The sequence below is a fragment of the Pecten maximus genome, chromosome 8, assembly GCF_902652985.1.
Source record: "Pecten maximus chromosome 8, xPecMax1.1, whole genome shotgun sequence".
In the NCBI taxonomy this organism is placed as follows: domain Eukaryota; kingdom Metazoa; phylum Mollusca; class Bivalvia; order Pectinida; family Pectinidae; genus Pecten; species Pecten maximus.
The window spans coordinates 23,674,292-23,692,048 of record NC_047022.1 but is presented as its reverse complement, the minus strand read 5'-3'; the positions used below and the strand labels follow the sequence as shown (position 1 = coordinate 23,692,048).

Genomic DNA, 17,757 nt, shown 5'->3' with positions numbered 1-17,757 from the left:
TATTAATAGCTATTAGATATAATAAACGGATAATTTCTTTGAAACCGGTAAGCGCATTATTTAAGTATTACACCAAAGAATCTAAAAAAAATGATGGGAAGACATTAATTAAGACAATTATAAAACTGTTGTGTAGTGCTAGCATTGATGTTTATTTTTCTAAATCATTTATCTGTTTAGCCATTTTTTTCATATTTATTTTGTAATTTTGTATGTGTATAGCTCTTACTTACACAGTGTAAAAACTTCAGAACTTACTTTTTCCTATATATATTTACACTAAAACTAAATTGTTCTTTGAACAAAATAGTGATAAGCATATATTTTTATGTTGCTTGATGAACACATCGGATATCCCCAAGACGCTAGAATCCCTATTCAGACTCCTAATACCATATCTGTATCACAGGCATTAATGTCGACTTGGGACATCAAACCGACTTGGCCAATTCCAGGGTATAATTAGCTGGTATTTGCCTCGCAGTAAAGTACTTCGTACAATATACTTCTCTATTCGAGTTACTGAAACCAACTGCCACCCTTTTTTTTTGTATTTTCAATTTTACAATATTTTTGTGTTTTTATTATCAAAATTTATTTACTTAAAAATGAATTCATACTTATGCGACATTTTGTTAAATTACATACGTTTCCAATTCAGATCACAATCTTAGATCTTTAATGAAAGTGAATTTGAATTGATAAATCCTATAGCATCACTGAACTATCAATTTGCCATCATCTTTGTTCCAATTGTGGTGGTGAATTACATTAAAGTACGGAACTTTATTGATAGCCATCGTGACTTATCCATTCTTATACATTTACCCTATTGATATCTTAAATAAATTACTTTTATTTTTTGACTCCCGAGAACCACACTTCCCCTTGTATATCTTACGAAAACATGATGATAAATAGTTACGTTTCAATTTTTTGTTATTTTTCATTACATTTTACATATTTTTGTATTTCTCCAATCTAACAAAACCTCACAAAATAAAGTGTAACTCATCCATGATAAAATTTTAAATTTTTGTTTAGGGTTAGTAAGATGACAAATACAAATGATAAAATCTTTAATTTGACAATATGTTGTTGTTATCCTCGATTACTGCAGGATATACCCAAATCAGTGACTGAAACTTTATTACAGGAACAATTTTTTCTATGGCAAGTTTTACAATTTTTTGGAAGCACTTGTGCCTTTTTGTTTAAATCCTACATAAAACACAATGATAAATATTTTCGACCCACTTTAACGAGTACCACATTAATAATGTATCTTCAAATCCAATCAATATTTACACCCACCACCCATAACCTAATCTATCTTTTGTAAAATTCAATATTTACACCAAACTACACTTAGCCTAATCTTTATTTTGTAATATCCAATATTTTCACCTAACCACGCTAAGCCGCATTTATTTTTTGGAAAAAAAAAAAAAATATATATATATATATATTTACTAAGCCTAATGATCTTTTGTAAATTTCAATAAATTTATACACCCGCCCATACTTAAACTAATACATCATTTCAATTTCTAAAATACAATTAATATCAGCACCCAACCACATAAAGCCTCATCTATGTTTTGTAAAATACTATTAATATTAAAAATTCATTTTTATGAGTTCCGCACTCCTGATACCTCTTTTGTAAAATACAATGAATATTCAAACCCTACCTCACTAAGCCTAGGTATATCATATTTGACATATTTCAAAACCGAGAAATACACTTATCTAATTGATACTATCATAATTATAAATGTTTTTTAACACTAATAAAAGTTGTTATCTACATCTTATTACAAACAGAATTACATTTAACCTGTTATCTAAAGAAATTAATATAAGAAATAGCATTTTATGGTGGTAAAAACTACTATCACATTTAAGCCTAAACTTTCTTCTATAAGAAATATCTATGTTAACAATCAGTAAACTTTCCTTACGAGTTATGATGTTTTATCTCATCAGGTAACTATCGTTTCTATTTTTTGTAATTTTACATTACATTTTGCTTATTTTTTTTTTAATTCCTGTAAAAATATTAACTAAACATCAGCTTTCCAACAATAAATAGCATATAAAAACTCAGAGAAATACGTTAAAGAACTTAAGAATTAGTACAATTTTAACTTTCGTATTCATTAATTACGTTTTTCAAAATTTGTAATTATTCCAACAATCAACTACTTTTCCAAATCATTTTGCTAATTTCGTTATTTTACAGGAATTGTTTCTTTTATGATATATTTTACTATTTTTTTAAGCACACGTGCTTTGTTTATTATTTCAACTTGAAATGGTATCAAATTCTACTAACCAAAGACTTATATATACACCCTACAAAACACCCAGATGATCATACTTTCCCCAATTAAATTGCGTTTCACAACTACCCGATATATCTTTCAAATAAAACTAAATTATAAATAGTTACCCACAATTACAATGCGTATTTCAACTACCCGATATATATTTTATATTAAACTAAATTATAAATATTTACCCACATACAATTTGTATTTCAACTACCCGATATATATTGTATGTTAAACTAAATTATATATATTTACCCACAATTACAATGCGTATTTCAACTCAACTACCCGATATATATTTAATATCAAACTAATTATAAATATTTACTCCCAATTATAATGCGTATTATAACTTCCTGATATATAGTTGACATACAACTAAATTATACATATTTACCATAAATTACAACTACCACAAACTATTTTCTGTAAACTAAATTATCAATATATTTACTCCCAATAACAATGCGTACCACACCTAAAAAATCAAATTATACAGGTTTACTCCAAATTACAACGAGAATCAAACAATTATGAATAATCAGGAATTATTTTTAACCGATTTAAGCTGTTTCAATTTGCACCTAATTACGATCATAAGATACTTTCTAAAAGATATAAGTAAAATTTCAGATTGTTGATACATGACGGTAGCAATTGATATTTTACAGTTACAATAAGTATCAAAATTAGCATATACAACTTCTATAAATTTATGCCTAGGATCTAAAAGGTGACAGTAAATGACATTTAACAAAGAGTATCTTTATGATAATATAGTATAGTATTACTATCTTTTATAAACTTATGTTAACAAAAACTGATATAATTGTTAGATGTTGATAACAATTTGTAGCTGATTAGTTGCGATGTTCCATTTTCTCTAATTTTACATTTTTTTTGTAATTCCTGATAAACGATTATTTATCACTTTAAAACAATTAATTATTTATAAAAAAAGATAGACTAAAGAAAATACCTTAAAAGAACGCTTTAGCTGATGCAATTTTCAATAATGCATTCGATTAATAAGCCTGCCAAAAAAAAAATAATCGAATTTGTAATTTTACAGGAAATTTTCCTTAAAATAAACTGCCAAATAAAAACTTATCGAATTTGTAATGTATGATGAAATTTTCTAAATCAGTGTGCCAAATTTGAAATTCAACAGGAATTTTTTTTTCTGTGTGCAATATTTTACAATTTTTTTTTGAAGCGTTAGTGCTTCATTGTTTCTTAAGCTTGAGATGTTATTGAAGCAAATTATCACAAATGTTTCAGCGCTTCTTGAAAAACCCACTGACGTTCCTTCTAAGGCTTCGGTTCCGTTCTTCAATTGTGCGAACCACGTGGCTTTCAGGGAAGAATCCGTATTCACGGGGTTTCATGCGGCTGGATCGTGTGTAGCCATAGGCCATTCCTTTGGAGTTTGCATGGAAAAGGAGTTTCACTGTCTGGCCTTTAGATAATGATATATTGTGACGCATTAATAACAGACTATCATCAGGATATTACTTGTGACAATAGCATTAGGAAAAGAAGCAATACTATGGGATTTTTCATTTCAAGATATTATCAGATTGTTTACAACTAAAATATGGTTTATTACTACTCAATCATAACTTTTATAAACTGAAATTTTAATTCCATTTTAGAAAATTTGTAGTCTTTCTTTACATGCTGCATTACAAAGTTCGTTTCTACTGTATGTATGTTTGATTAACACAAACTTGCTTTGATCATTTCCAATTAGAAAATAAAATATGGATTTGTGAGTATTCAACCTCTTTTTGGGAAAATCACTTTGCCTTATTCATGCAAATTGACAAGAGGATTATCATGATGATTTGTACTTTTGTATAATGTTAAGTCCTGATTATTGGAATGCTGACATATTTGCGAAATACTGACTTCAGTATCAATACTGAACACTTCCACCCATGTGTTTGGTGAACAATCATTTGACTGCATCGTAATGGTGCATTTTTACATCTTTCACATTGTTACGTCTTCTTACATGTAATTACCTGATAAAAAGCTGATTTCATTTTCGGTGTTTGCCTCATAGCCAGTAATGCTGTACATTTTGACTGCTTTCACAGAATGGCGTTTTGATGCAAGTGTTTCTATGTCTGCAGTAAATAAAAAACTTAGTTATGTTTTGGTCAAAATGTTTTCTCAGTGATGCTTTCTTTCAAATGTATGCTGGCAAATTTTAATTCGGTCGTCAAGTTTTTTTTTAGAGTAATTATTACTCTTTCTTAGATATACAAATTAACATTGGAGAAAAATAGTGTAAAAATACCTTAATTAGTTTTCAATAATATCGACCAAATTTCAAAAGAACTGGTTGGAAGAGGGATTACTGCTTTTATTAAATTAGATAGATAGAACATTAAAAAAAAAAAATAAAAAAATATCAAAACAAATCTGTGCAAGTCAAATTGAAAACAGAAATAAACAATAAAGATTGTTGGTATCGCTAAATGATCGTTTGACTTCTTCAACTTACCTTATGTATGGATTTCATATATTTTCTTTTATTGACGATATAAGCCAAATAAGTTGTATTTATTAAAATGTATACACACCAGCATCGCTGGATTCGGATCCACTTGCAGCCTTCTTGTCTCCAGATTTCTCCACGGACTGACTAGTTCCTGGAGTTGGGGGTGGTACCTGGTCCCCTTTGTTCACTATGTGAGACGCTGTGTTGATGGGTGTGGAAACCTCATCCACATCATCATATCCAAAATCAAATGGAATGGGACCAGACTCTATCTCTGGACTGCTCAATTTCCTGGCTTTTTTGGATGGCCTGAACTTAGCTTTTGTTTTTGCCAGGAACTGGGACAGCAGATTATGTGCTGAAGAGTTTGGCTCCAGTGGCAAAATATCAGGATCCATCCAGTTGTTGATCATTGGAGGAAAAGGGGCCTGCAACAGATAAGAATCCAAAAACGCCCAAATGTAACATGTGATCCAGGCATGATAAAACATTAGAGTGCAACAAATACCACCTGAAAACGATATTTATCTAAAACACAATTATCTGATAATTGAAGTACACAGACTTTTTAATAACATGGAAACATGTCTTTTTGAACATGTATAAATGTAATTTGTCGTGTAACCCCTTAACTCCCATATTTTTCAATTGACTTAAAACACACAAAAAAAAAACAAACAAAAAAAACGAACAGAAAATTAAAAAAAACAACATTTCCGTACATCTTGATTTTATACCCTTTTGCGTCAACATTTTTGGCAAAACAACTCTGATAGATTTAGACACTTGCCAATATAATTTAATAATACAAATTGGTATTTGCGTTATTGACGTTTCCATCGCAACAAAAATTCACGATTTTATGAAAAGTTTATATTTCATACGTTTATTATTTTAAGCCGATGTTAAATACGTGTTAATATATCACGTAATAATATACCAGTCTCTTGAGGTAGGAGGATACACACAATAGAAGGTCATATTTTATATTTATTTGTGGTAGTTGTCATGGTTACATTTAGAATCAAAGAGCAGTGACTCTTGTTTAAGTTCTTCTGTCTAGTCAATTTAGTTTGATTTTCCAGGTAAAATGGTTTAGTCCATATATATTGAAACTTGTAAAGAGAACCTATTCAGATTTTAAGGCAAAACCTTTGACAACCATAATTGAAAAGTAAATGTAAAACATATTTCTATGTTAAGTTGTTTTTATGGCATATTTTTATTGAACATTGATATTTAATTAATCTTTCAAAATTTCTATTAATTCCTTTCCTATTTCATAGCTTTAGTCAACAGGCAACGTGTGTTCCGAAATTATCATATCAAAGATGATTTTATTAATGTGAATTTTACCATTATGTAGATAATGTAAAATTGCAATTTCTCTCTTCGTTTGCACAATTGTGCATCCATTTATAGTTGCCATGACTACTAATTTAGCAGGTCACCATTTGGATGTCTCATATCCACGTTTTTGATTTGTTCTAGTTTCGCAATATTTATCATAATTAAACACTCGTTCACCGAATGAAAATAGTTTACAAAACAGTCTGGTGTTATACTAAACAAAGATTATGCAGATAAAAACTTAAATCATTGAAGGCATGCAAATGGTTTTAACCATCTTAAAAGTCTTTCCGATAGAGAAGTTTTATATACACAGTTGATATATGTAGAAATATGGACAAGCTAAGAAATTATAATGATCCCGAAAGGAAAATCCAGTTTGGCAAACAAACAAGTTGATTGATATAAGCATTCTTTACTTTGGTTGGTTACATGTTTGGTTGGTCACATATTGCACATTCATAAATATAATGAAGAAGTCTGAACTAGATCTAGTATGATTTGCAAGGCAAACCATATTTGGTATAAATGATACATTTATGTACAATGACCTGTTCCATGTTTTTGAAAATGATAATTTGCTTAAAATCAAATTTGTATTATTCAACTTTGTAACAGTTAAAAAACAACAACACAAATATTAGGTCATATAATTTTAATCAATGATACAGAAAATTGTAAGATGCTAGCTATAGACAAAAGATGCCTAAAACTGTTGTATCTTATGGTAATGGATGGCATTTATCTTCCAGTATTGGTCACACCACAAATATTCATACACAATGTAGATAGTCATAGAGCTGACGTACCTGAAATGGGAGAAAATCATTATGATGAACATCCAGATATATACACTATAAAATATTTCATTTATATGGCTTTGCAGAATAATTCTGAATATTCAGAGTAATAAAATGCTCACTTTCGAATTTCAAATGACGCATAGGAAATGAGCTCACATAGATGGATAACAAAGCAGATAGTTACTTGGGTTGATTGATATGTTGTGAGCCACATATTGAAGGATTAGAATTTTGCCGGACATATTGTATTATTTTTCAACATGACCCCCCTTCAGTATCTATACTTTTTTGCCAGTGGTGTATAAGGGTCTCAATGCCACTTTCATAGAATTCATTTTCTTGCTTGTTCATAAAGTCATCCACTGCATGTATGAAGTCATCTTCGGACTAAAAGTGGGTTCCTGAATGAGCTGTTTTCAGTTTTGGAAATTGATGAAAATCTGATGGAGTAAGATCAGATGAATAAGGCGGATGCTCAATCAGTTTAAAGCCACAACCTTGAATGGACGCCGTGGTATTGAGACTTTTGAACAGGAACATTGTCCTGATGGAATAACACACCTGTAGTGAACGTTCCGCGGCGCTGATGTTTCATATTTTCCCGTTACTGCCTCAGAAGTGAAGCATAGTATGTGCCATTGATTGTTTGTCCCTTTTAGTTTTGGAGATAATCTATCAGCAGAATACCATCTGCATTCCAGAAAACCGAGGCCATAACCTTCCCAGCTGTTGCCTTCTTTGACGGGGGAGAGCCAGAGTGCTTCCATTGTTTCGATTGTTGTTTGGCCTCTGGGGTAAAATGATGGAGCCATATGTTTCATCCAAAGTGACAAATCTCTAAAGAAAATTGTCAATATCTTCCTCAAAAAGGTTAAGCTTCGCACGCAATAATGTGCGCCTGGTGTGCTTCTGATCAACTGTCAGAAGTCTTGGTACCCATTGGGCCGAAAGCTTTCTCATTGCAAGATCATCGGTCAGAAAGGAATGTACTCTTTCCTGTGAAATGCCAACTCCACGGGTTGTATATCTTTCTATGACTCGTCTGTCAGTCATAACAGTATCATGAACTTTATTGACCACTCCGTGGGTTGCAACATTGACAGGCCTTCCAGGACGGGGGTCATCCTGAAGGCTCTGTCGGCCGCGTTTAAATTCCGCCACCAACCATATCACTGTAGCATATGAAGGGGCAGCTCTCCAAAGTGTTGCTACCATATCTTTACGGATATCTTTAGGTGTTAAGCATTTTTAATGCAAATATTGGATCACTGCTCTTTCGTCGATTTTTTTAATTTTGCAAAAGCCGCTCGTCTTGTTTACTTTAGAGAGTTACCTCGTCGATATAAACTAACCAAAGGAGAGTACTTGGGTACAATTTAAGGCCCTATGTAGTAAGAGAATAGTAGGACTTAAAAAGAGCATCCTTGAATACATTCTTCAACACGAGGCTCACAACATATCAATCAGCCCTCATATGATTATCAAAAAACTAATGCACTTTTAAAGCTGACAACGCAAGTTAAAAAGCTTTCGGTTTGAAATAAGAAAATATATTTTTTTTGAAATGGTTTGGAGATGTTCCCTGTGGTAAATATGCATCTTCCGGTCACCGTTCCCAAGGAAGTGGCAGACATTTTAGTTGAAGTCTGCCTGTATACGAGAATTGGGATCTGTGCCATGTTTGGTTTCTTTAACAATGTTTCCAGCCTTCACTGGCATAGAATACTTACTAAACATGTGCATGTATCAAATTTACATCTTATCTCTACTGTCAACCATACCATGTGGCATTTCTTTCTTAATTATATGTACCACTGTAGTAAAACTATAATTCTATGAATATGTCTCACACTTTAATTTTCTAAAATTTCTTTCATTATCTAAAATGTCATAAAAACAAATTTATCGAATTTTAGTTGGTACATGTTACATGTACAGAAATTTTACCCGTAAACTCTTTCAAATTAATCTATGACGTTCTGCATAAGAAATATACTCCAATGCCGTTTTATTAACTTTTAAATAATCATAAAAAATACATGAAATTTTTTTTTTTTTTTTTTTTTTTAATGTAAAAGACTGAAGGGACTGGAGTTTGTCTTTTACAAGTGAAGCTTATGATTATTTGATATAAATAAACATTGATAACCGGATTTAATCTGAATCAAATTTAAACCCTAGGATTTGGAAACACTACCCAAATGAATTTTAAGGGAAACGAAAGGCCGCAGTGTTTTGAATTATTCTTTGAACTTTTACATTTTACAGCTATTCTTTGGTATAATTCTTACATATTTCATTAAAATATATATTACATAATTTTTCCGTTGATGGGATTTGTTCTGGATGGGAGATTTGTTTTATTCCAAGGGGAAAACACCATCAGTTCCCTCAAATGGTTGTTTGAGTGATCTGTCAGAATGGGAGGTGGGGAAAATTAAGATTCTGCAATGATACTTGACTGACCTGGCAGACGCCAGTATGCCTTAATCTCTTTAGCAGAGATAATCTACTACATGTATATAATGTCGACTGAATTTAATAAGCATTACAATCTGAGAAAAGTGGCCAGAAGTATAGTAAACTTTCTAAATCTCTTGGATTTCCAATGAGGAATGTTCCACAAAACAGTCGTGCATACAACACTGGTCAATACCAACAGGCTACCTACAGGTATTTCAATCTAGAGTTATGATATATCTGACTTTAATTGCACCAAGAGTAACAATGACCTTGCCTGAGTTGAAGCCCTCTTTTATCAATAAGTAAGTTTTTTTCTCACGCCTGGTTCATTTGTGATACACGTGTGTACCTTCAATAAATAAGTGCTTTTAAAATCCATATACAAATTCAATGCTGCTTTATTAATCTTTAAAAAATCATAAAAAAATACCTGAAAAATTATTTAAAAAACATAATTTTTTTAAATGTAAGAGACTGAAGGGACTGGGGTGTACGTGTGAAGCTTATGCTTATTTGACATAAATAAACATTGATAACCGGATTTAATACGTAAATCAAACAAAGCCTTTAAGCTTCCTCAGATGGGGTGTCTGAGTTATCTCAGAATGACAGGTCGGGGTAATTAAGCTTCTGTAATGATACTTGACTGACATGGCAGACGTCATTATTCTTTAATCTCATAAGCAAAAATAATCTATTACAAGGGTATAAAGTCCACTGCAATTGATTCTCATAACATTTGAGAAAATTTGCCAGAAGTTCAGAAAACTTTCTAAATCTATTGGATTTCCAATGGGGCATCAATTTGAAAATACGACGGCCAATATACAATTAAGCCTTAAGCGATACCTATATATTAGCTCAAACACCCTGACACACGAAATCCAGACACCTGCATGAATAAATTGTACTGGCCTATATAAATGTTGAAAGACTACGGAACAGACCAATACAAAATCTCACAAAAACACTCTTACATGGACAAGTCAATATCTAGTCGCCAATGAGATTTTCCCTTGCAAACTCTGTATGACAGCGAATGTGAGTTTTACCTCAACACGTGGTTGTTATCTTTAAAACACATTTCTTTGTCCTTTCTTCACCTTTAAACTTAAAAAAAAATTAATCTATAATATCCTTGTGGGGAATGTCCCACAAAACAATCAATGCAAGGATACAGCAGTAGTAAACATTGTTCTAACAGGCTACTTACTGATGTATTTAAATCTAGAGCCATATCTGAGAAGAAGCGTATTCCCACCTGTTGTCATGCGGCCAGAACTCCGATCAACTACAGCTAATATACTATTAAGCCATAGGTGATACCACCAGATGAGCTCAAACACTCTGACATACGAAATCCAGAGATATATCAAAAAATTGTACTGGCCTATACTTATGTTGAGGGACTACGAAATGGAACAATTAGAAATCTCACGAAAAAGTCTTACTGGGACAAGTCTATGTGAAATGTCTTCTTCGGGATCTGCCTTGTTAACTCTGTACAGAGAGCAAAGATCTGAGGGTCACCTCAACATGTGGCCTTACCATTTAGAACATTTTTTTGTCTTTTCTTTGCCAGTTAACTCATCAAAATTAATCTATAATGTTCTGCAGGCACATGAAATTTTCAAATCACATCAACCTGCTGCTGCTCCTGATATAGCAGGGTGTCTCCCCTGATGTGCTGACCTTAACTGTTCAGCTCCATCCTGTGGGTTGTCAGAGTGATCTGTCAGAATGTAGGGGTGGTGAAAATTCAGCTTCACTGACCTGCCAAACGTAATTATCTCTTAGTCTCATTAGCAGAGATATTATGTTAATTACTCAAGAAAATAAATACAAACCTCAGAATCACGTCTTGGTTAGGGACTTCCTTCAGGTGAAACAGCAGCTGATTGCATAAAATTGCAATTTGATGTCGACGGTATTCACGCAGGTGATTGTGAACTGATCGATTCGCTCTTGCATGACTTTAAATGCGGTGGTTTTTCGTTCATGTGGAAACTTTAGATCATCTATTTTGGTATATTGTGAAAGAATTGTGTACTTCGATCTTTATTTCTTGGCTTTAATTTGTATATCCGTATAACTATATATGATTTATGTAAAAAAATATTGAAATTTGTCAATTTGTGCTGTGTAAGATGAAGAACCATACATCACATGTACTTAATTGATGAAATACTTTATTTTTTTGAGAATTTCTGTAAAATGATGGAATATATATAAATTTGGGAGTATTGCTTACCACGATTGTTAATTACAGGTATCATTTCTCGCTATGCATTAAGTAATGTGAGATACGAAATAGAATCCTCACTTGGATGATTACACCGGTTGAAGCATGTAAGCAATTCAAACTACTTTAGATTAAAATTGAAATATTTCTAACTCATGAAATGCATAAAAAAAATGTCCAATGAAATTTTACAAAGAACAAATGTGGTTGGATATTTTCTCCTGTTTTACTAGGTATATTCGGCATCTCAATTGCTGAACAATACAATCATTTCACTAATACCGATATGTAATTGGTGTATATTGGCGTAGTTGGGAGTTAAGGGGTTCTCATTAGCCAAGTCTTCGTATTAAGTATATTTCATAATTTCTGAATATGAATGCTATAAAAAATCTCTTTTCGAAAAAGCTACTTATTGTTGCTCTGGCTATTTTCTCTTACAAATTATTAGAAAATTTATGTCATGCAATTGAAATGGTTTTCGGTTTCTTTGCTGCAGCATCATCAGAACTATATGCAGATATTATCTTCAAACTCATATATGTACGCACAATAGAAAGCTGAAAGCAAAGCATTGACTTACTACAATTGATACATAAGATACTGTAACTTACTTCTGGCCTCTTAGTGGTCCCCTCTGGAAGAACGTACGTTTCCAGGTCGGAAGGATCTCCGGGGGTATAGTAAGGATGATCTGTGCCAGTCCATACCTTCCATTCTAAAGGGTCCTGTGAGGCAGAGCTTGCTGTATCTTTCTGGGCCTGATCATTGGCAGATTGTTGTGACCTTTTACCACCTTTCTCTGGTGTTTTGGTGTCCTCGGGTTCTTTCTCAGAGGACACATGAGTCACGCCATCATTGTCTGCATTCTGGCTTTTCCTTTTCACCTTTCCATCGCTTTTAGCTGGAAGTGTTAGATTGCCAATTGGTGTCTGTGTGGCTTTCCACCCATCCGTCGAAGATTTCGGTGGTGGTTGCATTACAACAGGTTTGGGTCCAATCTGTCTGCGATTGGCCTTGTGCCGAATGGCTGGTGAATCTTCATTTTTATCAGTCTGGCATCTGACCTTTGGAATGGCACCTTGAGGACCCCGGCCGGGATCGTCAACATCTGTACTCGCCTTCTTAGGCCTAAGTATAAAAAACATGATATACATATATATATATATATACACCCGCATAAATTCTTTTTTCTAAAAAGGAGTGAAAATTAAGCATGAAATTGTATCAAGCTGAGGAATTTCCTTCAGTTAATTAGGAACCTGGGTGAAATAAGGATTAACTTGGATCAGTTTCATATAGCTTACAGTGACTGTTCTGGTCCCTCATTGGCATGGTTGGTGGCCTGATCTGATCCATCTGAGATATTAGCCAGGTGTACATCAGGAGCCTTATTGGTATTTTGGAAGTCCTCCTGTGATTGTCCAGATCTTTCTTCAGTGCTTGAATCTATTGGGCATACACGTTATCTCAGTTTTCCAAAACAACAAAGCTACTAGCTATACATTCATAGATATGTACCATAATACATTGACAAATGGAAACATTGGAAATTTATCTTTTGGTAAAGTGTGTGACTTGTCTAACACATGTTAAGAGTTCATCATTAAGGCAAAAGTAAAAAAAATCGGTAATACCTAGTCATCAATAATTTAGCTCATTTCAAGTATTGATAAACATTAAATGGCATTACGAACAGAGAGACTGTATTCCCTAATCATGGCTTATTTGAATACATGTAGGTTTAATATGTCTTTTTCGTCAAATATAATTAAGAAACTGACAGACACATTTAAACATTAAGCATCTACCTGGTAATGAGACATAACTGACCCAATAACAGACAGATCTTTTTCATTAATTTGTGGATATTTAAGTTTAAATCATGCAATTTTTTCCATTCTTGGCAATACGATTACAATATTTCCAACAGTTAGAAAACGGTTTGGGAGGTGAGACAGCTAGAACACTATCTTGAAGTCCAAACATAAAGCTTTGACTTTTGCTTTAAGGACAAACTTTATCCTTCAAACACTTGCAGCTTAATGATTTTCATTTGTAAGTTTTTTTTCAATGTTCCTTTAACTTAATGAAAATTCCTTAAATGAAAAATTTTCTATAGGGAAGCACAATCCCCACATTACATAATCTAAATCAATATTTCTTTAACAGTAATGATGTTTTCCTATGGAAAATTTCAGTTAAGGATTTTTTTATTTAAGAAACATTGATGAAACTTGGGCTAGTGATTAAATTATATTGTACAGGTACCTGTTTTGTCAGACTCGGACAGCAAGTGGAGATTGGCTGGTATCTCTACATCAGGTACATTGTTGGTTACAATGCCCAATCCATATTGAGTCCAGTCATCCTGAAATTAATCATCCACTAAATGTATAGAATCTGCCTCACATTTTTAAATATATATGTAATATGTGCATACAATGTATATTACATATTTTTTATGTTCACTCTATGTAAACAAATTTAAATCACTTCATAATTGTATATAATACTAATTTTATTTTTACTTTATATGTATAAAAAATTTAATTCACTTTTATAACATACCATTCACTCTCTTTTACATATATATACACCATAGCTAATGCTTGAACAAATTTGGATGATACTACATACTGTGAACAATTCAAATCTGTAGCGCCTGATCCTGTCCTTTGCCCACTGCCTGAACATGTTCGTTTGGACATCGATCATTGCAGATGCCATACTTCGCATGTGTTGCAGAATACTTTCTCTTCTTGGACTAAGAAAACAATGTTGTTTTAAGATGAGTCTTCAGAACTAAAAAACACTTTACAGTTACAAGACTAGAAAATATAAATTATCTTAACATTGATATTGTTCGGATATCATTCTGGAAATTACCACTGCCACTAATTATATGAAATAATCCAACTTCAAGAAAAAGCTTGAATTTTTTATGTTTCTCAAAATGTGAAAAAAAATTGCAACTTTAAAAATAAAAGAAGAAGGTTTTTTAAAACCAAGAGAAAAACATATGATTTTAACAAGAGTCCCTTGGGCCTTAATGGTCATCTGAGTTCTAATATATTTCAGCAAGCTCGACCCATTTCGGCCCTGCACATCAGCCCCTGAGGATCATGCAGTCAGGGCCAACAATGTGCATACTATCAAAATGTCATCAGATACTGATAAATCATTTACTTTGAAGCAAGGCTAAGAAAAGTGAGAAAAACTGAGTGGACAGACTGACAGATGGACAGACGGATGGATGGGGAGGAAACCTATAGTACCTGTGGTACCACTGGTAGGGGACTAAAAAACTATTAAAAATTGTGATAACTTTCAACTGTATTGAATACTACTGTTTTTGTGAATTACTTGAGATGTTCTGCAGTCTCCAGTAGTGAGATGTATATCCTGTACGCCTGAGCAACGACCTTCAGACGCTTCTTCTCAAGGACACTGGATTGGTCACGGATGACACTCATGGTCTGAAAGATTTTAACAAGTAAGTAGAAATTATAAAATAACAGCAAATGCCCTGTCATTCGTATTTATTTGATTAAATGAGTTATACAAGCTTGTGGAATGTCTATTGGAGGGATTATTGTCATGTTGGACATAATGAGTATCGTATTGAAAACACTTGGCTAGCAAAGTTACTTAAAGACATAAACAATAAAGAGTGTCTTAATCGTCCAGTTATCATTCTGTCATTAATATCAGATCCTCATTTTCTAAATTGGTTAAATTATAGACTCGCACAGAAATATATTCACTGATGAATGTTTTAATTGGTAAATGTTTTAATTAGAAAATAAAAAATATTTTCTCATTGCACTTCATTATATTTCTCTGACTATAATTTCTCCTCATTTTATCAATTTCGAGTTTCTATTTCATTAATATATCTTTTGTAGAAATATAATAATGTACATGTATGGAGGCATCCAATAAGTCTAATTAAAATACCTTCAGGAAATTTTTCCGGCTACTTATTTCAGAGGAGATCAATGATTTGTATGTGTTGAAAGCCTTCTCAATACTCGATCTCAATCTCTCTTCCTCCGACTCCAACTGGATTCTCTTTTTCCTGGCAGTCGAAGACTCAGTTCTTTCCAGATTTTGTAGGGAGCCGCCGTACTTCCCCTGGTAGGTCAAGATCAGATCAAGCTCTTCGATCTTTTTATACATGACCTTGTATAAAAAATTGTACAAATATAATTAGAAAATATGATTAAGCAGATTTATACATTAATAATCTGACAAAAACCTAATTGCTAATATAACTATCTTTTTGAGATATAATCTAATCAGGTGTAATTTTACTCAAAACAAAATAATGAATTTATATAATAAATGAGGTCACAACAAATAATGAATTTAATTTTGTTTAAATTCAATTACTCAGGGTTCAATGAGATATACAAATGTAGCATGACTCAATTTCAGTCGAAACATGTCAGAACTAATATCATTTTTATCAAAAATAATAAATTTGTTACTTTGAAATAAAACCAATTTCAACCATAGTGTATAAGATTGAGATAAACTGATAGAGATATAAAGCCAACAACCTACAACATACCGTACAAATATACATACAGAGTAAACATGTTAATCAATTTCATTCAAACATCTTAAACATATCCTCATCAGCAATCCTCATATACTAATACCAACAAACACTTATTCTGAATAGCCTCATAAATTAATCTTGGAAACAATGACTCACCTTTAATTGATATTTCTAAAAAAAAGTTATACTACTATTGCTATTTTTGGCTGGTAAATTATCACAGATGTTCATTTTCATTTTTCACATTCCATTTATAACAAAGCATCAATATGATATTGAAATATTCCACAGAAATATTGGTTTCTGATTGGTTGAACTTTGAACCTGAAAATGACAAGCAAGCAAGGTGAAATACATGTTTTGTAAACAAGAACAGATCCTCTAGTAAAACACCTTGACACATGACGTCGTTTATGACATGGCACTAAAACTATAAATGACATGGAAGGACGTCTCCGCTTAGGAAAGGATGAAATCAGATAAAATCAACAACATTAAAGATGCTGCAGTGCCAACAAGGCGTAATTATAATTGATAGGAAATGAGGATGGATTGTTGCATATTTTAATACAATACTATCAATAGCATACTTTATGCTTTTATCAAACCCAAAAGTTTGAGAATCATTTTTTGAAACTCTATTGAATAAATATCAAATTGCATCCCAAAGAGATTATTGTGCTTCAACTCTATCAATATGTGTTACATAACAATGTTTCAATCTTCAAATCATTGGCTTAAAGAATTTTTCGCTTGTTGGATTTATCAGATAAAATTCTGAAAATTTAGAACCATTTCAAGCATATTTTTTTCATAATTATGAAGTTAGTGCCACAGCATCTTTAAACCTATCAGGGAAAATGATTAGACATACTGCCAAGTGAACATACAGATTAAAACTATTGAAAAGGAAAGAAAGGAAAGACATTAGGAAGAATGGATTCAAAAGAGAAAAGGCAAACTGTACCAACATAAGAATGATGGTACATAGAGATAAGGATGACATTACATACAGATAAGGATGACAGTACATACAGATAAGGATGACAGTACATAGAGATAAGGATGACAGTACATAGAGATAAGGATGACAGTATATAGAGATAAGGATGACAGTACATAGAGATAAGGATGAGAGTACATAGAGATAAGGATGACAGTACATAGAGATAAGGATGACGGTACATTGAGATAAGGATGACAGTACATAGAGATAATGATGACTACATACAGATAAGGATGACAGTACATAGAGATAAGGATGACAGTACATAGATAATGATAAAAGTACATAGAGATAAGGATGACAGTATATAGAGATATGGATGACAGTACATACAGATAAGGATGACAGGACATAGAGATAAGGATGACAGTACATACAGATAAGGATGACAGTATAGAGATAAGGATGGCAGTACATAGAGATAAGGATGACAGTACATAGAGATAAGGATGACCAAAGTTAAAAAAAATAAAAAAGAAAA

At 32.4% G+C, this 17,757-nt stretch overlaps 1 protein-coding gene across 1 annotated transcript in view; it reads right to left on the bottom strand.

Moving 5' to 3' along the window:
- Window positions 1-450: 450 nt before the first annotated feature.
- Window positions 451-17,757, bottom strand: part of LOC117333305 — a 27,027-nt gene continuing 9,720 nt past the window's right edge. Inside the window, exons 4-12 of the mRNA XM_033892540.1 lie at window positions 15,664-15,888; window positions 15,070-15,182; window positions 14,344-14,470; window positions 13,975-14,074; window positions 13,011-13,152; window positions 12,318-12,834; window positions 4,928-5,273; window positions 4,364-4,468; window positions 451-3,795 (exon numbers count right to left, since the gene is read on the bottom strand). Coding sequence (XP_033748431.1) covers window positions 3,614-3,795; window positions 4,364-4,468; window positions 4,928-5,273; window positions 12,318-12,834; window positions 13,011-13,152; window positions 13,975-14,074; window positions 14,344-14,470; window positions 15,070-15,182; window positions 15,664-15,885 — 1,854 coding nt within the window. The 5' untranslated portion in view covers window positions 15,886-15,888 and the 3' untranslated portion in view covers window positions 451-3,613. The remainder of the gene's footprint in view (window positions 3,796-4,363; window positions 4,469-4,927; window positions 5,274-12,317; window positions 12,835-13,010; window positions 13,153-13,974; window positions 14,075-14,343; window positions 14,471-15,069; window positions 15,183-15,663; window positions 15,889-17,757) is intronic.